Genomic DNA, 23,560 nt, shown 5'->3' with positions numbered 1-23,560 from the left:
GCCACTTCTGCCTCTGGAAACCAGGAAAGATGTTGCTAATTGATGTGAACTTAGAAATGGCTTCAAACTCCTTTTCAGCACAGGGCTCCAGGCAGCCTTTATCAGTCTATCAGAGTTGGCACTTGAGCTAAAAATTTATCTGCCATCCCTGTTATAGACGTTTTAAACTATAAGCACCATTTATTCTCTCACTAACCATTGCCAGGTATCTGTCAGTTCAAAGGGTGGAATCAACCAACGGGTATATCAAGCCCTTTGAAATGAAACCAGATCAAGAGTTTTCCTACTGATATATATATACACATTGAATAAGAAACAAACTTGAGTCCATTTCTTGCAAAGATCTGGCTCACCTGGCAGACTCAAGCTAGCCCACCTCCTTGTCAGACCTGAAAAGATGATACTGGGAGAGCTTTCTCCCTAAACTTGACTAAAATGTTCATTCTACAATAAGACAGTAGTTAGCAAGGTGTGACTGAATAAGGCTTTCCAAAAATGTGCCACAAAAGGTCCCTCATTTGCTTTCTGTGTTGGCATGCAGTCACATATCTGGGTTTCCAGTCTTCTCTTCCCATTAAAGTCTGTAGAAAAAAAAACTCTATGTCCAGAGAGGAGGTGATTAATAGAAAAAGAGAAGAGACTGTTAACAAGTGTACACCTCATACCAGTACTACAATAGTAACACTCCACAGTTCAGAGTGCCACGATTTGAGCCAATGTGGGACGTGTGGTGCCTTACGTTTCATTATAAGTCAGTTCTGCCAATGCTTCGGATTTTCATTTGTTTTGGAAGGACAAATCCTTCTCCTTGTGACATAACTTACAGGAGTAAATCCTTTAAATTGGCTGTGAGCAAAATAACCGGATCCTTTGGTTAAGTAGAATAATTTTTCTGTCTTCAACTTTTAGAAAAAGAACATTTTAAAGTATGATTTCTTGAGCACTGAGGCTCAAAGAGCTGAGCTGACTTTTACAAGGGTACACAGCTAGGAACTGTATGAGCCAGAATGCAAACCCAAACCTGTATACCTCTGAATCAGTATTCCACACTGTCTCCAACAGAAGGGTACAAAGGACACATCACAGGACATCCTGAGGTCAGGATACCTTCAGCTTGACTCAATGCATTCCGACTTTGATAGCATAAGAACTTATGGTCACAATGACCTTGCTGAGGCATTTTAACACCTCAACAACTGATGGGGGGTGTTGGGGAAATCATGTTTAGAAATGATCTTGAAACACAGAATGTCAGAATTGAAAGCAAGCATTAGAAAAAAATTAGTGACAACTTCCTTATATTCTGGATGAGAAAAGTGCTACTGGGAAGTTTTTTTATCAAGGTCACACAGGGAGTCAGGGCCAGACACAGGCTCTACCTTAACCTCCTAACTCTAGTTCTATTCTGTTTTGGATACACTTCAGTGGCCCAACTGAGTGAGGCAGTAAGGGACAATAATGGATTCCAGGATGACCTAAAAATGATTGGCCAGAGTTCCCCATTGTCTGGCACTATGGTCTTTTGAGGGTTTATCGCCTCCATGAACATCAAGGGCAATTTTTGGGAAAGCTCCCAGGGTTGTTGACAGGTGACGGGAATTACCATGAGGTCACGTGGATGTCCTTGAGGAGGCTAGTAAACCTGTCAACCAGGGGCACACACAGCGGGCCCAGGATGGTGTCCCAGTTGGGCTGCATGTACTCTGAGGCACGCTTCTGGGCATCGCTCTCGCAGCAAAAATAATCAGCACACGGTGTCACGATGTACGGGATGAAATAATAATTTCCACTAGATGCCTGGAAAAAAGAAACAGAAATGTTTCACAAAGTAATTGATGCAGAAGCATAGTTGTGTATTTGGGCAATTGGAACCTGGTGGGACAGCCTGAGTATAAACAACAATTTGTGCAACATGACTGTGAATCTATTAGACACAAACCAGGAAACCACTCAATTTCATAAGCTTTCACAAATGGATGTATGACAAAAATTTGGTTTCAAATGCTGAACTGATCTGCATGTCTCTGAACTTCATTAGCAGAGATTTCAGGGTCTGAAGCCTCAGAAATCACATCGTTTCATTATATGCCTCCAAAACCAGAGGGAATCTGAACCTATTGATAACCAAGGACTGCAATGTCAAGGCATATTTTCTTTCTTTCAGTATAGATGGAAAGGTATTATTATTTGATAATTTAACTATAGGTGAACTATTATCAACTTTGTTGAGTAAAAATTGTTTCGCAGGAAGCAGATATTAATAAATGATTAGATCAGTAGAGATTATGCAATCTGAAGAACAGAGAGAAAAAATAATGAAGAAAATGAACAGAGCCTCAAAGAAACGTGGGACACCACCAAGTACACCAACATACACAACACATAATGGGAGTCACAGAAGCAAAGGAGAGGAAGGAGTAGAAAAATACTCAAAGAAATAATTGCTGAAAAATTCACAAATTTGATTAAATGAATCTACATACCCCAGAAGTTAAGTGAAATCCAAATAGGAAAACTCAAAGAGATCCACACCCAGATACACCATAGTCAAAAATTTGAAAGACAAAGTCTTCAAAGCAGCACAAGAAAAATGTCTCATGTACAAGGGAACCCCAATGAAATTAACATCTGCCTTTTCATCAGAAACAATGAAGGCCAGAAGGCAGTAGGATGACATATTCAAAATGATGAAAAAAAAAAAATCGACCAAGAATCTTATATCTAGCAAAACTATTGTCAACCTACAAAAACAGAAACCAGTTTACAAGACAACGCATTTATTTGGGATCAAAGAATTGCAATTTGGGGAGCACAGTTTTAGGTAGAAACCCAAATAGTGTCCCAATTACAGGAGAGGGGCTCAGTGTTTTATGGGAAAAAGGGAGGATGATGTAAGTTGTATTAAAGAACAGTTCACTGGTGCTAGATGAGGTAAGGCTAGGTTTGTACTTCATAGATTGGCTTGAGGTTTGGTCATCAGGCAAAAGGTTAGACTTGTGCTTCAGTGATTGGTTAGCTATCTGGTCATCAGCAAAGCCCAATTTATTCAGTCCTTACAGACAGGATATTCTCGTCCTTACTAACTTCTTAGATTATCAACAGTTTGGTCCAGTTTGAAAGATAAAGAAAACAAGACATGCAAGGCAATTCCTCTGAAAACGGCTGCTCTGGCTCTATTTTAATATGGCTCCACCCATGCCATCCTTCACACTATCTTTTAAAAATGAAGATGAAATAAAGACATTTTCAGATAAACAAAAACTAGATAATTTGTTCCTAGCAGACCTGTCTTACAAAAAATACTAAAGGAAGTTCTTTAGGCTGAAAGCATGTGACACCAGACAGTAATTCTAATTCACATGATAAAAACAAAGTATGCCAATAAAGGCAGTTATATAGGTAATTATAAGAGACAACATAATTGCCCATTTCTTCTTTCTTCTGATAAATAAATGAAAAGCAATAGGAGATATCGGAGTATATGAGGAAGCCATTTGGTTTAAAACTAATTTAGCCTGACCTTGTTTTTCCAAAAAGGCCTGACATGGCCTGCTGAGCATGCATCGCCCACCTGCTTTAAACATTTGCAATGTCCCAAAGAATGATGCCCTTAAAGATAAGGATGTGCCTTTCCCCATGTCGGCATTTCCTTAAGGATAAGCATCTCTTCCTAAAAGCTGAGGATCAATTACTGACCTGCTGTGTTCACCTTGTGACCACTCACCTGCTGTGCCAGCAATCTTGTGACTATTGTAAAAGGGACATTCCTAACATATGTGATGTATACTCTTTGTTCCAAGACGGTATATAACCACTTTGTACACCCCAGTTCTTTGGTGACCTTCCTTCCTTGGGGAAGGAAGACCCAAGGCTATAGTCCTCAAAGTTGGCTCATAGTAAACTCACCTCAATTTTGATTTATTGATTGATTATGGATCATTTGCATCGACGTTCCTTGGTGTAGTCACAGTAGGATTTCAGAGAGATCCACCAGAGACCATGTGGAGTCTACACCAAATCAGCATTCAGTACCAATAGGGCCCAATGAGTCCCCTGGATCATTGCATTCTTCAGGCAACCCCAGTGAGTTCTCCTGAAACCTGGACCTGCTTATTTTAAGTCGATGGTCCAGAGTTTATATGAGCTGTTTCAAGCCTTAAGACTAGGTGTCTTAAAGGGGTACTGGTACATACCCTAGGTCAGAGGAAGCTGGGGGTGGAATTCCCAGGTAAGAGAAAACTAGGGGGGATTTCCTAGGCCGGGGGAGCATAGGGGGAACTTTGGAGTGCATGGGGCAGGCTGACCTTTTTAATTTGGCTTTAAATTGGAAAGAATTGTGTTTATAAAGTCTGAACAAACTTCTTGATAGAGAAATAAGAGTCTGAACTTGTTCAGCTCTAAAGAGAAGGGACACCAGCTCCTCCCAGCCATAAGGCATTTTCAGGAGACTGGAATCCTAGTGGGAGTGTCTAAGGTTGAGCCTCCAGACGTGCAGCAGTCCCATATGGAATTCCATGATGATTGTTCACTTTAAGTAATTGACGGCTTGTCCAGGGTCACGCATATGAGGGTTGGTCATCCATGCACCCCGAGACCTCACAGTCATTTCAGACTGCCAGCAGGAGAAACCAAGATATGTAAGAGTGCTCACAACCTTTTTTAGGGAGTGATACAAACAGCACACTTCTTTTTTTTTTTTTTTTTAAGATTTTATTTATTTTATTTTTTTCCCCCCAAAGCCCCAGTGGATAGTTGTATGTCGTAGCTGCACATCCTTCTAGTTGCTGTATGCGGGACTCGGCCTCAGGATGAACGGAGAAGTGGTGCCTCGATGCGCACCCGGGATCCGAACCCGGGCCACCAGCATCGCAGCACGTGCACTTAACCACCAAGCCACAGGGCCGGCCCAACAGCACACTTCTGACCCACTACACTGTCCCTAGAAATTGTTCAGACTTTATAGTAAAACAAAACTAAAAGAAAAACGGGAAATCAAGCTTCTAAAAGCTTACCAGTTCCCGAATGGGCAGCCTCTGCTTGGAACTCCAGCTGGTTTCATGCTGAAACTCGCAAGTGCTTAATGAAATGGGGATACCTATAAACGGCTGGCAAGATAACCCAGGATAATTTAAAATTACAGTGGCCACTTTGGGGATCCTTTGAGCCTCTAAAACTTGTACATTGGACATTAGAAAGAACGTTCCAATTAGATAAGATCTTTTAAGAAGTGTACTTATGGGGCTTGCCCAGTGGTGCAGCAGTTAAGTTCACGTGTTCTGCTTCAGCGGCCCGGGGTTCGCTGGGTCAGATCCTGGGTGTGGACCTACTCACTGCTCATCAAGCCATGCTGAGGCAGCGTCCCACATAGAAGAACTAGAAGGACCTACAACTAGGATATACAACTATGTACTGGGGGCTGTGGGGAGAAAAAAGAAAGAAAAAGAAGACGATTGGCAACGATGTTAGCTCAGGGCCAATATTCCTCAAAAAAAAAAGTGCACTTATTAAGTCATGACTACCTTTGAAGGAGGTCCCAATATGAGCCCCTCCCAGGGTTAATGAGACTCTGAGAGATTTTTTTGGGAAACTGCTACCCTTAAACAGTCAAGGGGAAACTAAAATTAAAAAATTAATGGAGTTGTTTAATACTGCCAGATAGTTACTGTGTGTCCCAGCTGAAACCTGACAAGATATTTGAAAGGATTTAGCAACTTATGATCAGAAATTCAGCCAAACTGGAAGCTGATATTCAGAGCTTGTTAAGAATTGTTTAGGCCTTCTTCCCTAAAATAAAACTAAAGACCCAGAGGGAAAGAAGCAAATTAGGATGAGGTAGTTGGACAGGTAGGTTGACCTATAATGTCATTTAAGTTACAACCCAAATTTCTGAGAAACTAAGAGCAACTGTCCTCAACTTACAAATCTTTGCAAAACTGCAAAGCAGCTCTAGAGGCAGGTCAGATTCCACCCATTTCCTTTATCTCAAAAAGGCTTATCGCCTTGCCCCTCTGGGAACTGTTATCCAGCCCATCACCAATTCCTAAGGCTGAAGGAAAAAAAGGAGAAAAAAGCAAGAAAAACAGCCATGAGAGTGCCCTCTCCCAAAATCTAGCATCTTGAGTATCTTCTCCACAAATATTAGAAAAAACTTAAAATTTGGATTAAATTATTCTTTCATAACTAGTGAGCCTTATATTACTGTACCTGATTCATGGCAGTAATAACTGCAGAGTCATCATGTATGTGTGTCTATGTGTACATTACATATGTGTGATATCTTACCTCCAGATGGTATAATTTCTAAAGAGCTCTATTTAATTGGCTTAAACGAAGCGCTTACATAAATGTAATGGAAACTAACCCAAATGTCTTTCAAGCTAACATGATATAAAATAATCTTTGGTAAATAAAAGCTTATTTAAGATTATTGGTTTGATTAAAATGAACATGTTTTCAGAGTCATCAGCATGGAAACAAGGAAACTAGACATGAAAAAGGTAAGAGTGTTAGGTGAACTTTTTAATAATTATGTGTTTTGGTGTATGTACTTAATTTCAAAACCTTTTGGTAACTTGAACCCTTAGAGTTTTGCTAAGTGAGTTAAATGATAAAATTTGAATATCTAGATCATTTCCAAATAAGAAAAATATTAGACATTGATTATTAAATATAGGTTTATCTACTTTTGGCTTCTTATTACAAAGAAACTAAAAAGACGTTTGGGTCTATTAGTAAACATGTGTTGTATTTTATTTAAAAATCATACTATGAAGTAGCATGTTTCTAGAAATTATAAAAAGTACTTATAAATTTGCCAAGCCACAGAATGTTAATGTAAAAGACAGTTTTAATTGCCTACTTCTTAGTTTTCACTGAAAATTAAGGCTTCTAAGGATTAAAATTCTAATATATGTGATTAAAGCTACCAAAATTTAATAAGAAAAACATCTTTGTATTCAAGGAAAGTAAGATGTAGCTTTTCAGCAAAGAAGGTATAAATAATGGAAATATTTTTGTTCATTTTGTTAAGAAAGATAAATATGTCCTAAAGTACTAGGAGTGAAGAAAGAAGGCATGGGACAAATTCTAAATGTAAAAAGCAAGTTATAGAAGGTTTGCAAAAGAGGAAAGAGTTTTATGCATGGTCAGGTTGGCTAAGATGAAAATAAATTTAATTGAGTCAGTTTTAAAATCAAAAGTAAGCTAGTGCAAAATTAAAATTTGGTTTTCCCCCTTAGGGATAATTTTCTTGAACTTTAAGTCTGTTCTTGATAAAGAGATTATAAAAGGTTTTCTTTACTTTTGAGTGAGTCTCACTTTGGTTAAACGGTAACCAAGCATTGTTTCACAGCGACCATTGTTTCATGGTGACAATATCAGCAATCCCTTGATCTTGTTTGACCAAGTGTTTTAAAACGTTTTGATATTTTTGACAAGCTCCCCCAAATTCAAATCCTAAGTGAAGTCTTTCTTTTCACTTGAAAATTTTTTTGAGAATTTTCAGAGGGCCCCTGGGAGTTCTCAAAGAAATCTGTTCTCTCTTCCTATAAAGAGGGAGATATTAAACTAATTAGACTTATTTGGTATGCTAAATTACATGGGAAGCATTGTCAAATAAGTGATGATAAACCTTCTTAGGTTATACTGTGTAGGTAAATATTACTCATTGTCATTGTCTTAACCCTGCTTCCAGCACCACAGGAGGAAAATGACCATGATTGTATTTTATTATCTAATTTGGCTTACATATGAGTCCTACTTAAAGGATAAGCAAGGACATGATCATGCTGGATATGCTGTTCAGCCTTGAGAACATCCACTGCTCTCTGTTAACCCTGATAACCCAGTGAAAGATTTCCTTCTACAGGTTCAAGAAATTGCCAGGGAAGAAGAAAAACAAAGGTGGCAACAAAAAGGGGGAATTTTTGACACCACCATGTAGATGTGGTTTGGGCCTGATTAAAAAAAAAAAAGAAAGAAAAGAAAAACACAGTGTCTCTTGGAGCACAATTGCCACTACTTCAGCATATACATCAATTAACCCATTGGGCACTCGAAAAGATGATTTCGTGGGGAAAACAACACTTTTGGAAACTTTCTCCCACAGCCGCTCATAAAGCCTATACTTGTTGTGCTATATGCCCATATAATCTAGGGAGACTATTTCATGGGTCACAAGGCCACTTTCCCCTTCCTAAGGGACCCTTTGAGGTATGGCAATGGGACTTAGTTCAAATGCCACCATCTCAAGGATAAATATATCTTGTAATGATCTGTATGTTCTCACATTGGGTTGAGGCCTTTCCTTGCAGAAGAGCGACAGCTTTAAGTAAATTATTATTGGAAAGGATAATTCTTGTTTAGGGAATTCCTACTAAGTTATTCAGTGACTGGGGAATTCATTCTACTGGACAAACAATTAAATCCATTTGTGACATTCAGACAATAATGCAACATTTTAACTAATGGTACAATCAAAACTCAATTGGCAAAGCCTTCAGAAGCATTTAATCTCTCATAGCCAAAAGCTCTTCCACTAGTACTTTTCAATCTTAGATCTACACCTTTTGGTAAACATTGGCTGTCTCCTTTTGAAATAAGAGGATGGCCTATGCAATTAGACGAAAGGAATGTATGAACCAACTTTGCTTAAAGGAGATATCTTACATTATTGTCAAGGTCTCATTGAGGTGCTTACAAGAAATGAAATGTTGGTAGCTAATTCCTTTCACAGTGAGCTCCCAGGAGACAAAGACCTTGAGGATCATGGACTACAACCTGGAGATTTCGTTTATTGGAAAAGACACCAAATAAAAGACTCTCTGTAGCCCCACTGGAAAGAACCATAACAGGTACTTTTAATCAATCCATGCACTGCAAAACTAAAGAACATAGACTCATAGACTCACATTTCTCATTTAAAAAGACTCCTCCACCTAAGTGGATTTCCACTCCTGTTTCTGACACCTGACTTTGACTGACCAAGACAAACACCTCCAAACCAGGATGAAAAGAAGATGGTATCTGCTGTAGACAGCTGTCCCAAGACTTTGGACCAGGCCTGTATTCCCAACCTTATATCTCCTCATTTAACCCCTTGTAATGCTTAAACCATATACCCATTTTATATTGTTCTATTTAAGGTTTTCAGAATACTATCATACTTAAAGTGATTGATTCAGAACAGACTGGTTTTGAAGGCCAGTCATTTATTAGGTGGCTCCTAATGGAACTCAATGGTTATGTGGAACAAACCTCTGGCTTTGGCTACCGCCTAGATGGCTAGAACACTGCACCCTGAGCTTCCCTTGGACACAGGGAGGGATTCATCCTGAGATAACATCTGTCGCCAATCTTTCTCTCTTTAAGGCCAGGTGGGCTCATTCAGTGTTCCACTGGTATGGCCACCTAGCAGCATTATTTGTTCCTTCCTTGGGGCTAGATGATGTCATACCACATATATAAGCCCTGACCAAATTTACTCAACAAGCCCTTAACAATAGTCAAGCAGGAATAGCCTTATTAAATATTGAAATGTCTTTAATGAAAAAGGTTGTCCTTCAAAATAGAATGGCTTTATATATTTTAACTGCATTCCAAGGTGGTATGTGTACAATCATTCAAACTGAATGCTGTGTTTTTATATCTGATGAATCTTCCAATGTGTCATCTCTGCTACAGCACATGAAAAAGCAGGTGAATTTCTTAAGTTATCCTAGACCCAGTCTTGATTTGTTGGGTTGGCCCCCTTCAGGTATTGACTCCCTTTTGCAACCTGGACTGCAATTCCTATTTCTATTACTCCTCGGAATTCTTGTATTAGTCATAATAGTCAAACTAATTACTGCTTTCTTTACTCAGTGTTGTAAGACTGGCATGCAGGCTAGCGTAACGATTGCTTAGCAACTTGAGATGGTTGATCAATCTTACAACCCTGGATGAATTTCCTTTTCTGATAAAGATGATGCCAGAGAACTAATTTTAAAACTAATCTTTTCAAATATTGAATTGTCATCATTGTTATTGTACTCATTCTATGGTTGTAAACAAAATGAGCATGAGCAGTCACGTAAAAGCACATATACAATGTTTGTGCAACATTCTAAAATTAATTGAAAAATTATATAACCTATGAAATGCTTTCTCTGTTAATATATACCTCTGTTTGTCTATTTCTCCCCAACGTGGACAACTTGGAAAATCAATAAAATAAAAGCCTAGCACCGAGGGACATGATGGACCCAGGGCAGGCAGCAACCACCCTGGTGCCGAGAGACAATATTTTGATCATCAATTCTTTCTATTGAAAGATTATAGACCAAAAGGGGGGAAATGATAAATAAATGAAAAGCAATAGGAGATATTGGAGTATATGAGGAAGCCATTTGGTTTAAAACTAATTTGGCCTGACCTTGTTTTTCTAAAAGGGCCTGACGTGGCCTGTTGAGAATACATTGTCCACTTGCTTTAAATATTTACGATGTCCCAAATACAAGAATGATGCCCTTAAAGATAAGGATGTACCTTCCCCCATGTCGGCATTTCCTTAAGGATAAGCATGTCTTCCTAAAAGCTAAGGATTAATTACAAACCTGCTGTGCTCACCTTGTGACCACTCATCTGCTGTGCCAGCAATCTCGTGACTATTGTAAAAGGGATATTCCTATCATATGTGACATATGTTCTTTGTTCCAAGATGGTATAACCACCCTGTACATCCCACTTCTTTGGTGCCCTTCCTTCCTTGGGGAAAGAAGGCCCCAGGCTATAGTCCTCAAACCTGGCTCATAATAAACTCACTGCGATTTTGATTTATAGATTACGGATTATTTGCATTGACATTTCTCTTAAATGATTTAAAAGAACTGCATAAAATGATTATGTATATAATCAATGTCAGGGCCTACAACACATAGAAATGTAATATATTTGACACTAACAATACAAAAGATGCAGGTGAAAACAAGGCTGTATTGGAGTAAAGAAATAGCACCATTTGGTAATTTCAATTCATAGAAACAAATGTAAAGAACCAGAAATGGTAAACAAAAATGTTAATATAACAAACTCTATAAATATATACTTATTTTCCTTTCTTCTCTCAGCTTCTTTAAAAGATATAACATTATACAGAGTAATAATTATAACAAAAATATTACAAACATTTCAACTAAATAACCCTAAGTCCCCGTAACAAGTAGGTAAATCGAAGGTGCAAGAATCCAACTGATTTGGATAGAATTGTTACATCTTAAAACTATTTACAAAACCAACCTATCTGCTGAAATCTTGTGTATAGTCTTCCTTTAGCAAACCCAGTCTTCCCAAATAGCACAAAAGTAAACTTTGCCCCAGTCCTGCTCAAATCCTAAATAATGAGGTGTGAAAAAATAAGATTTTGACAAATACACGCTACGTGCCTATAGCCACAGGTCATGGCTAAAGTGGGTAGAGCAGCAGCAGCAGCAGCAGCAGCAGCAGAGGCTGATGAAGGCTTGCCCATAGCTTGGAGGGGACCTGATCCTTTGAACAAACATTTAGCCACAGTTAGAGAAAAATGAGGAGAAAGAGAGGGAATGCATGAAGTCTGAAAACAACTGAGGGAGTTTAATGAACAGGACTGAGGAGAGAGTAGGAACCTGGAGCCTTGGGAAAGTAAAAATACTTCATTTGAGAAAATCTTTCATCAAGTGTATAAAAGTTTAAGAAATTTAACATAGGGCCGGCCCTGTGGCTTAGCGGTTGGGTGCGCGCGCTCCGCTGCTGGCGGCCCGGGTTCGGATCCTGGGCGCGCACTGACCCACCGTTTGTCCAGCCATGCTGAGGCCGCGTCCCCCATACAGCAACTAGAAGGATGTGCAGCTATGACATACCACTATCTACTGGGGCTTTGGGGGAAATAAATAAATAAAATTTAAAAAAAAAGAAATTTAACATAAAGAAATTGGGACTAATGACTACATTTTAAAAAGCAATTCATAAACTTCCAAATAAAATTGCAGGCTCTTGAGTGCCGTACTTTTGTTCTTACAAAGAAGAAGAATAGGCCCAAACATCTTCAAATGATGGAACACAGACTTTTGTTGGTGGGGAGACCAGAAATTAAAAAGGAAAACATTGATTATCATAACACATGTTCAATAGCAAACCAGGCTTGGTTTGTAATTGTTACATTTATAAATGGAAACATCTCAAGAATCTAGCTCATTAAAACAAATTTAACAAAGGCAGCTTAGTTTCCTACATAAAGGAGCATTAGAACCAGTATGCTGGGCACATTAATATGTAAACCCTTATTCCATACACTCTTCAAGTATTTCCAAAAGGATGATTCTAATATAGTAAGTGAGGTCAGAGAGCAGAGTAAAAGCCACTGGTCTCTGACACTGTGAGGGTAGGGAGTGGAGGAATGTGTCCTCTGAAGTTAACTTAGCAATTGAGATTTCCAGAACTACTACCATCTATGAATATTATCACCATGAACAGCTTGTCCTATATCATCACTAGGCTAAATAATAGGTGCTTTTTAACAAGCTCTCATTACAAAAGTTTGATCATATAGTCTCAAATGCCATAATTTTTAATCCCTGCTTAATACACCATCTGGTGAATATAAGTAGTGTATTTAACCATTCTCCTATTGTTTAACTTTGTTTTGAAATTTTTCTTACTATACACTGAGATGAACACCTTTGCATATGGCATCTTTATGCTGTGGTCTTTTCCTAAGAGTAGCTTCCCAGGAGTGAAACTACTAGAGCAAGCTTAAGGTTCTTGATATGTGTGGGCAAGCTGCTGTCAAAAAGGATGGAGTAATTTGCACTCTCACCAGCAGCATACCAAGGCACTTCAATTCTCTCAGCAGAGCTGGGTAGCGTTTTCTTTCTCACATTTTCTAAGTTAGGTGAAAATGCAATACCTTATCAATATTGAAATAGGAAGTCAGTATCATGTCAGCTCAAGCGTAGCAAGATGGTGGAGAATTCGGATAGCCAAGGATTGAAGCCCAGCTCCACTCCATACTAGACAGATGACCCTGGAAAATGTACTTATCTATCTAAACCTCAGTTTTCTCACCTTTAAAATGGAGATAATAATACTGTCCATTTCATTAGGTGATAGAGATTTAAATATGGCCATGGCATATATTGGGCATCCAATAAGTACTAGCTATGTTCAATAGTGCTAGACCAGACCAGGAATTCTGAACTTGGGGTCCATTAATTCTTGGGAGTCTGTGAACCTGAATGAGAAAAAAATTACATCTTTGTCATCACTCACCTTTAACTGAAATGTGACATTGCCTTCAATTAGGAATATAAGTAACACATCTTAGTTTTAGCGGGACTTGGGACTCTAATAGAAATCAAAGCATTTTTCATATCACATTACAGTTACTGCAGATATCTCAAAATAACTTTTATACCCATCGCCACTCCAAAATGATGATAGTTTTTAGACTTGCTGTTTGATCTTATTATTTGAGACACTAATAAAGAAGCACAGATTACAATAGATAGTTTTTAAAACTACTTTGATAACGGGGCTGGCCCGGTGGTGCAGTGGTTAACTGCGCAGGCTCCGCTTTGGCGGCCCGGGGTTTGCAGGTTCAGATCCCGGGCGCGCACCGACGCACCGCTTGTCAAGCCATGCTGTGGCGGCGTTCCATATAAAGTAGAGGAAGATGGGCATGGATGTTAGCCCAGGGCTAATCTTCCTCAGCAAAAAAGAGGAGGATTGGCATCAGATGTTAGCATAGGGCAGATCTTCCTTACAAAAAAAAATTTTTTTGATAACTATGTTTCAGTATAATTGGTCTTTGTAATCTTTTGTATCTATTTAAGCATTTTAAGATATATTCTGAGAAGGGGTAAGTAGGTTCCTCCAGACTGACAAAGGGGTCCCCTCACCCCACAAAATCTAAGAGGCCCTGCTCTGGACTCTACACAGATGTTTCACATAGAACATCCTACTTGCAGCCCTAAAACATCCGAGTTTCTTCAGTGGGCTTCACATATGAAGAGGTCCATGAATAACAGTGTGACTTCCATCCACAAACAGATACCTGGAGTCTCCAGGACTCCAGGAAAGCAGAGCACGTGGAGGTCTCAACCTAATTGTCCACTGGGTTTAATCATGGCCACTAACCAAGGACATTTAGGACTTGCCCCTCAGCTGGCTCCTCGGCAAGCACCCTATGCAAGAAGGCCAAGGGTCCAGGAAGGCCAGGACAGAAACACAAGTGAAGGGGCCTCACTACACTAGCACTTATTTTTATTTATGGCTGGCAGCAGGTGGCAAAGTTGGTCAATAACAGCACAAGTTTTATAAATTAATTCTTTGGAGCAAATAAAATGTGTAAGAATTTATCCCAACAGACTTCGTAATGAGACTTTCAGCCTGACCTTTCAGAGAACCTTTTTTTATAAGGATACAAACATTTAATCAGCCAACAAATGGCCTAGTCAGAAGGGGGGGGAATCTAAGGCAGATGGAAGGTGGTTTACCACTACCCAAGATAAATTGATTTCTGAGTACTTATGGAAGAACACATATCTTGATTGCTGGCAGAATGTGGTACTTTGAAGCTTGTGTCTTATAATGCAAAAGAGTTGCAAACCCTTAGCGAAAACTGAAACTAAAAAAGCACAGAAAATTGTTCCCAAGAAAATTTAGGGAGTAAATGAACAAACATGGGACAATAATTTTTTAAAAATTATTTAACACGCCCATGTGTGACAAAGTCAATTTATTAAGGAAGAAAATCTGAGTTGGGTGCTGCTCCAAAAAAATGATTACAAGGTTTAAGCCTGATAGATATAATTCTTTGTCTAGTCAGTTAAAGAAGAATTTTTTAAATCAGCACATATGCACATCAGGAAAATGCAGGTTTTTTTTTTTTTTAAGATCAATGCAAATAGCATTCTACATTGCTACTTTTCTATATTTGTCTGGTTGTAAGAGGACAAACATATAGAAGCTGAACACCAATTTCAACTGGATAATCAGGCTATCGTGCCACTTAAAGGTAAAGGAAGATATCCATGCTGGGAACATGCCATGTAGTGCCAACTAAGCTATTGCAATAGTCCCTCTGCTTTGTTCAAACTGAATGGCTATCGTAAAGTCACAGGATTATTTCAGAGCTGGCACGAATCGCAGTAATCACCTGATTAATCATCTCATTTTATAGAGGAGGAAACTGAGACCCAGCAAGGTTAACCAACTCGCCCACAGACAACCACAGAGCCAGACAAATTTCATGTCCTTCCCCTCTCCCTTCCCAGGATTCTTGTAACTGCCATTCCAGCTTAATTCCGAAATATCCTTAAGTAGAAAGCCATGACACACAAAACAAAATACTCAACATAAATAGACCAGTGAATGGTGAATTTTATGGTATGTGAATTATAACAAGTTTCCCCTGCTATCCAAAAGTTCGCTTTACGCCACTTCACTTTTATGAAAGACCTACAATTAGTACCTCTTTTCGCTAACTGAAAGAAATCCAAAGAAGATTTTCCCTTTTACGAATGAAAGTGAAAATTATGTTCAGTATTTGTTTTGCAGCGAGCCATTACAGAGGCTAAGCAGTCAAGCATACTGTCGTATTTCAAGTCTTCCACATCAGCCACAGCAGATGATGAACCTTGGTCTTCATTGAGGCAGGCAGACATAGAAGAAGGTGTAGACGTTAGTGACCTGCCTGACTTGATGGATTCAGATGACAATGAGATGTTAATAGATGACCCTCTTCCTCTCGCTCCTACACCCCAGTCTCCTGTACCTCCCACCATCCCAACCTCCCACGATTCAGCCTAACACACCATCATCACCACCACCAACTCTCGGCCTTCCAGTGTGCTGTCTTCACAATTCTGGTAAGTGAAAATACACTGTATGTACATTATTTCTACTTTATATAGGCTGTGTATTCATGACATCATGCCTGCTTTTATATATGTTGGTGTTCTTTTAGGTTTTATGTGTTATTTGGTATGATTTGGTAGATTATTTTTCGGGTCTGGGAATGTTCAAAAATTTTTCCAATATTGCTTCTCCACTTTATGCCATTTTGCCTTACGAAAGGTTTCAAAGGAACGCTATGCTTTCGGACAGTGGGGGAAACCTGTATCTCAATTTAAAGAAAATAAGTGGGTATCATGGGACAACAAAGATTTACTCAGTTGGTAGGCAGAATTAAATATTTATATTTTGGTTCTGAGGTTGGCCCTGTGAAATGTGACATTACTCCTGTGATATTCACGAGGTACAGAGAAAAGTTTTGTGGTTTGCACCTCCAGAGTACTCCAATTTAAAAGAGAATACAAGACCACAGGCATGCAGGAAAAAAACAAGACAAAAAGACCTGAACAGAGAATTTAAGATGAGGTAGAAATAATAAAAAATGGCTACACAGATGAAATCAACATTCAAAGGGCAGAGATTTTTACATAAATTACATTCTAATTTCTAATTCTAAATAAATGTGTAAATTCTAATGTGCAAAATAAAATTCTCTCTCTCCATCTACTATGAGACCTAGCCTTCTTGCTTGAAATTGGGTCTTTATTAATAGATGTGACAGAAATCCTAATTTTTGAACTCAGAAAACTCAAAGGATATAGAAAGGAGAAAAGAGAGTTGATTGTCCTTTTACCACAGTGTCCCTAAGCAATCTATATCATCTTTGATAATTTTGGATCCCAAGCCATAACAAACTGAAGAATTTTTTCCAAAGTGAGGAAGGCAAGAGGGAAAGACCAGGAGAAATTCTGTTACTCCAAACTCAAGGCCTAAATGTGCTTGTAAGCCAGCTAAAAGACTTCCAATATTGTAGACAATGCACCCAATATTGCCAATGTCTGTTTTTCAAAAAATTTCCAATTTATTGGGATTATAGAGATAACTATTTTGATGGGAACAACGAGTTTCTCTTAAATCTCATTGGCTTTCCAGAAAAAAAAATAACCACCTAGTCCAGAGGTCAAGAACCAGATTAGTCTTTTAATAAGGTATTTTTTAATAACATGATCCTGGCTTGGAAATTTAATTCTGCCTTTTGTGTGTGTGTGTGTGTGTGTGTGAGGAAGATCAGCCCTGAGCTAACATCCATGCCAGTCCTCCTCCTTTTTGCTGAGGAAGACTGGCCCTGAGCTAACATCCGTGCCCATCTTCCTCCACTTTATATGGGAGGCCGCCACAGCATGGCCTGAGAAGTGGTGCGTCGCGTGCACCCGGGATCCGAACCTGGGCTGCCAGCAGCGGTGCACGCGCACTCAACCACTACACCACGGGGCCGGCCCCTAATTCTGCTTTTTATAAACTAACTGTGAACTTTTGCTTTAGGACATGACAAATGATAATAATGTCTAGTGTACTTTTAACAATTCCTTCTACAAGTTTGGGTGGCTTATCTCATCTTCTCCTAGTAATTTTCCTGGGGGACAGGGAAGGTTTATGTTCTCATGTTTCCTCTCTGGTGAGGCTACGTATAGCTTTCAGGTGCTTACCGACCAATTCAATGAAAGAAATTATTTCTGTGCTTCTCAGCCTTATAGATACATTCCTTAGTCTTGGGCTATGTACGATTTATTTATTTCTCAAATGAAATTATTATAATGTGGTAGACACTCGGATGCACACACAGACCCCTCCTCAAGGAAGGACATGTTGCCCCAGCTGCTGGGAGCACTGCAGCTGTCCGCCCCTTCCAGAACTGCCTCAGTTGCAGAGAGCACTCACTCAAGGTCACACTCCTTCTAGAGAGGGATGGATGCAAGCGGTATAAAGGCTTGGCCATCTCATCCCAACTCTGAACAACTCAGAAAGGCCATTCCAGCACCAAAGATCCCCATGGGATTGGCCAAGACTGTCATTGAGCCTCCATACCAGCTTGATTTCTCTCTCTACCCAGTCCTGCCTCCTTCCCTCCTCTTCCCCAGCACTGATCCCAAGGGCACGCCTGAATAAATCTCCTGTACACTAAACTCAGTCTCAGAGTCTACTTCCAGGGGGAAATCAATCTGTGAAATATACTATAACTTTGAAGGTATGGTTATTTTTGCAAAGGAAAATTAAAACAAATGAAGTTAAAGAATACCTGTGGACTATGTACACCAATAACAAACTAACAGGAAGTTCCAAGTTTTAATAGAAAAAGGAGTCTCTCGGGGTTGGCTATATTTTCACTCTTGTTTTCATAAAGGCACAGCCTTGATCTTTCATCATATAAACATATTTTCTGAAGTGCTAAATGCTGAGAGTAGCTATCTTTGTTATCTCTATAGCAGTAGAAAACAGCATAAGAATTAAAATGGATGTAAATAACACATGTAAATAAGTCATCTTTATGGAACTCTGATCAAAAATTGAACTACATTTTTAACTCAAATACTGAATTATGAAGTAAAATGTAGTAAGTGTTAAAGATTTTTGTGAAAAGTATTTTTTAAAAAATCAATCCTGAAAAGGAAATTAAGAAAACAATTTCACTTACAAGAGCATCCAAAAGAATAAAATATCAAGGAATAAATTTAACCAAGAAGGTGAAAGACTTGTACACTGAAAACTACAAAACATTGAAGAAATTAAAGAGGATCTAAATAAATGGAAAGACATCCTGAGTTCTTGGATTGGAAGACTTAACACCGTTAAAACGTTAATACCACCCAAGCAACATACAGATACAATGCAATCCCTACCCAAATTCCAATGGCCTCTTTCTAGAAACGGAAAAACCAATTCTTAAATTCATATGGAATTGCAAGTGGCCCCAAATGGCCAAAACAATGTTGAAAAAGAAAAACAAAATTGGGGGAACCAGATCTCCTAATTTCAAAACTTACTATAAAGCTATAGCAACCAAAACAGTGTGGTACTGGCATAAGGGTAAACACACAGACCAATAGAATAGAACTGAAAGTTCAGAAACAAATCCTTACATCTGTGATCAGTTCATTTTGACAATGATGGCAAGACAATTCAATGGGGAAAGAATAGTCCTTTTAAGAAATGGTGCTGTGACAACTGGATATTCACATGCAAAAGAAAGAAGTTGGACCCATACCTCACACCAGACACAAAAATTAACTCAAAATGGATCAGAGGGATAGATATAAGAGCCAAAACTATAAGACTTTTTAAAAGAAAACATAGGAGTAATTCTTTGTGACCTTGGGTTAGGCTAAGAGTTCTTAGATACAACACCAAAAGCATGATCCACAAAAGAAATAATTGATAAAGTCTCTGATAAGGGCCTCGCTCCCAGAATATACAAAGAACTCTTACAACTCCATAATAAGACAAAAAAATAATTAAAAATGAGCAAAAGATTCACACAGATATTTAACCAAAGAAAACTATGAACGGCTAATAAGCATATGAGAAGATGCTCGACATCATTAATCACTAGGGAAATACAAAACCACAATGAGACACCACTTTGTACTCACAAAAACAGATATATTAAAAACACAGACAATACCCAGTGTTGGTGAGGATGTGAAGAAACTAGACCTCTTGTTGCTGGTGGGAATGTAAAATGGTAAAGCCATTTTGGATATCATTTTGGTAGTTTCTTAAAAAGTTAAACATGTATTTACCATAAGATCCAGCAATTCCACTCCTAGGTATCTACCCAAGAGGAATGAAGACATATTTCCGCACAAAGACTTGTACTTGAATGTTTATAGCAGCATTATTCATAATAGCCAAAAAGTGGAAACAATCCAACTGTCCATCAACTGGGGAATAAATGAAATGTGGAATATCCATACAATAAAATACCATTCAGCAACAAAAAAGAAACAACTACTGATACATGCTACATCATGCATGAACCTCAAAACCATCATGCTAAGTAAAAGAAACCAGACACAGGGGCCGGCTCCGTGGCTTGGTGGTTAAGTGCGCGCGCTCCGATGCTGGCGGCCCGGGGTTCGGATCCCGGGCGTGCCCCGGGGCACCGCTTCTCCGTCCAACGCGAGGCCGAGTCCCACATACAGCAACTAGAAGGATGTGAACCTATAACATACAGCTATCTACTGGGGCTTTGGGGGGAAAAAAATGAATAAATAAAATCTTTAAAAAAAAAAAAAAAAAAAAAACCAGACACAAAAGACTACATTATTGTATGGTTCCATTTATATGAAAAGTCCTGAAAAGGTAAATCTATAAGACAAAGCAAACTGCTTGGGGTTGGGGGTGGGAACAGGGACCGTCTGCAAATGGGAATTTTGGGGGGTGATGGAAATGTTCTAAAACTGGATTTTGGTAATGGCTGCACAACTCTGATTTATTTATTTATTTTATTTTATTATTTTTTTGTGTGAGGAAGATCAGCCCTGTGCTAACATCTGCCAAGCCTCCTCTTTTTTTTTTTTTTTTTTTTGCTGAGGAAGACTGGCCCTGGGCTAACATTCGTGCCCATCTTCCTCCACTTTATATGGGACACCGCCACAGCACGGCTTGCCAAGTGGTGTGTCGGTGCGCACCCGGGATCCAAACCAGCGAACCCCGGGCCGCCACAGTGGAGCACGCTCACTTAACCGCTTGTGCCCCCGGGCCGGCCCCCACAACTCTGATTTATTAAAAATCATTGAATTGTGTGCACACGGGTGAATTTTACGGTAAGTAAATTATACCTAAACAGTTTTAAAAAAAAATAAAATAAAAACCTGGAACACCAGAATACAAGCATCATCTGAAAAAGAACTGAGCACAAAAGGTAATACTTGTTTCCAAAGAACAGAAGAGCCCAGAATGGCTGCAGGTCTGGTCCAGCCTGAAGCATAGAGATTGGCTTCCCATCCTTCACACCCTTGCAAAGCAACTGCTCCTAGAAATGGAAGCAAATGTGCCTACTTGTGATGGTTAATTTTACGGGTCAACTTAACTGGCCATGGGGTGCTCAGATTCAACATTATTTCTGAGTATGTCTGTGAAGGTGTTTCCAGATGAGATTAGCATTTGAGACAGTGCACCCAGTGAAGTAGATCACCCTCCCCACTGTGGGTGGGCATCATTCAATCTGCTGAGGCCTGAACAGAACAAAAGGTGGAAGGAGGAGGAATTTGCCTCCTTTTTCCTGTCTTACTGCTGAGCTGAGACATCTCATCTCATTTTCTCTGATCCTCAGACTGCGATTTACACCACTGGCTCCCCTGGTTCTCAGGCCTTCGGACTTGGACTGAGTTACACCACTGGCTTTCCTGGGTCTCCAGCTTGCAGATGGCAGATCGTGGGACTTCTCAGCCTCCATAATTACGTGAAGCAATTCCTCATAAATAAATATCTCCATCTCCCTCTCCCTCTTTCTCTCTATATATCTCCTATTGGTTCTGTTTCTCTGGAGAACCCTATTACACCATCCCTCTACCAAATGAAGCCGAGTTCAATACATCATCAGGCACAACTCAGGAAACATAAAATGGCTCCCTGACAACAGAGATTTCAAAGCATCTTGGTTTCCATATATTCATAAATCACTTCAAGCATCTGGCTGCATGTTCAGTGTGTGGCATTTAATCTGTACACCTGACTCACAGGACTTCATAATTCACCAACTATGACTATGTTGTATCTTTTTTGTTTTAAAGCTGTCCAATTATCACACACCCACAGTTTCATCAGATGCTTTCTTGAAACCTCTGGAGTTACACAGTCCAGACCCCTGCTTCCAAGCAGCATTACCCCAATCCAGCTGGAGGGGACGAATAAGCAAACTCTCCTTAAAAGTCCTTTGACATTGTGTTTCAATGTTTAACCACCATTAGCTGAGAGATATCCATTCTGCTGATCCTGACATTTTTTGAGTTCACCTTATTTCCGTGCCATCTGGAGCAGAAGTAACTGTCTCCCTACTTTCTGAAAGGGGATAACATTTGAAAATGACCATGAACATTACCTCTCAAGGTTCATTTCACTTCAACCTTTCCTCTTAGGTACTGTTTTCTACCCTTCCAGCCACCTCTGGCCCTTAATTTTGCTCTCCTGAATGCTCTAAATTTTCACACCCCATCAAGCATGACAACCAGCACTGGGTACAGAATTCTAAAGTAATGCCCAATATAGCAGAGAGATTAGTTGCCAAATAGTTTAGAATAAGTTCATTCCTAAAAAACAAACAAACAAAAACCTAGGGAGAATGGTGCCATGGTATAATTAGAATTACCAAGAATGTGAAGGAATTCCTGGGTGTTTAGAGGAGGGAGAAGGTACCAGAAAGGAGGGTATGTAGTGGAAAGGCAACAAAATGACACTTAAGTCTCCTGGAGGACAAGACTATTTCTAGGCTCCAATACACCCAACAGGGGGAAAAAAGAGTTTTCTTCCTTGCACCTTGCCTTAAGGTAATTCTTTTTTTAAGGGATAACTGCTTACTAGACATTCCTTGTATTAAATCCAAGCTATGTCTTTTCACTTGTGCAACAAATACGGAACCACAGACGTTAAGTGCTAAAGTTATCTATGAACAAAACGACCAAGTTCAACCTTCTTAATTTACTGATAAGGACACCGAGGATTGGGGTGGCAGGGTGTGGAATGACTGTCCAAAGTTACTTAGAGACAGGGCTGGGACTACAAGCTGTGCCTCTCGGCCTCAGGCCCAATCTCCTTTGACTGGACCCCTCTGTCTCCAGGAAGGAGATAACTTAAGAAATCAAGATCTAGAAAGAACAGGAAAGACTCCCATAAGTGGAAAATATCAGTATGTAAAAGGGACAAAATGAAGTGACATATCTTCCCATTTCTTTACCTGAGAGGAACTCAAAACCACCCTACTGTTTTGTTTTACAAGCAGCTTGTTAAATCCATGCTCTAGCGGTAATTACATAGATTATACCACTTATTTTGTTTCTAGAACTTCATTCTCTGGCTTGGAGGAAGAGGCTCAAGCCTTCTGCCTCAAGGAGGGTACTCTTCTGGGTCCTGGAGAAGCCTGGTTCCCACAGCTGCGGGGTGGGGCCTTCTGCGGAGGGGGTAAAGTCATGCAAAGCTCCCACTTCCCTTCGGAGGGCACCCTCGGGAGAGCTCTACCTCCTGGACCCTTTTCTCCCCCTCCCTCTGGGAACTCCAACTGGAACAGGAAAAGAGGCAGGAAGCCCTTCCCTTCTAGAAGGGCCAGTGGGAAGGAGGCTGAGGGTCAAAAGAAAAGGACAAAGGAACTGTCCTCAGTCTAGGTCACAATTTCTCAAAGCACAATGCCATAGGTCTGGCAGGATGGGCAGTCTAGGGGGGCATTCAAAGGTACAGAATAACCTCGGGATGCTTTCCAAGGACATGATCTCATTTGAATGTTTTTAGGGTGGGGGTTTCATTATAGAATTCAAATCAACACAGCGTTATCACTATGTCATTGCAGGAACTTTTAAGCCAAATCAGGAGACTAGCACATAAATGGGAAAGAAGGAAATGGAATTTCGTTCCAAATCTTTTTATTTTGTGGCAGAGAACTTTGGGCTAGGCCCCTATATTAACTGGGGTATAAGTTCATGTTTCTCCATCGTTAGGGAAACTTTGGTGGGAAGCATGGGAGGTACTGGCTCCAGCAAAAAAA

At 39.6% G+C, this 23,560-nt stretch overlaps 1 protein-coding gene across 3 annotated transcripts in view; it reads right to left on the bottom strand.

Moving 5' to 3' along the window:
- MAP3K15 (mitogen-activated protein kinase kinase kinase 15) overlaps window positions 1-23,560 on the bottom strand; it is a 135,545-nt gene that overhangs the window by 89,791 nt on the left and 22,194 nt on the right. For all 3 annotated transcript variants that reach the window (XM_014791143.2, XM_087427620.1, XM_087427619.1), the window contains one exon: window positions 1,604-1,797. In XM_014791143.2, the coding sequence (XP_014646629.2) occupies window positions 1,604-1,797 (194 nt within the window). The remainder of the gene's footprint in view (window positions 1-1,603; window positions 1,798-23,560) is intronic.

Source organism: Ceratotherium simum, chromosome X, assembly GCF_057802395.1.
Source record: "Ceratotherium simum simum isolate JZ-2026a chromosome X, ASM5780239v1, whole genome shotgun sequence".
In the NCBI taxonomy this organism is placed as follows: Eukaryota; Metazoa; Chordata; class Mammalia; order Perissodactyla; family Rhinocerotidae; genus Ceratotherium; species Ceratotherium simum.
This window is presented reverse-complemented; position numbering and strand designations above follow the sequence as displayed.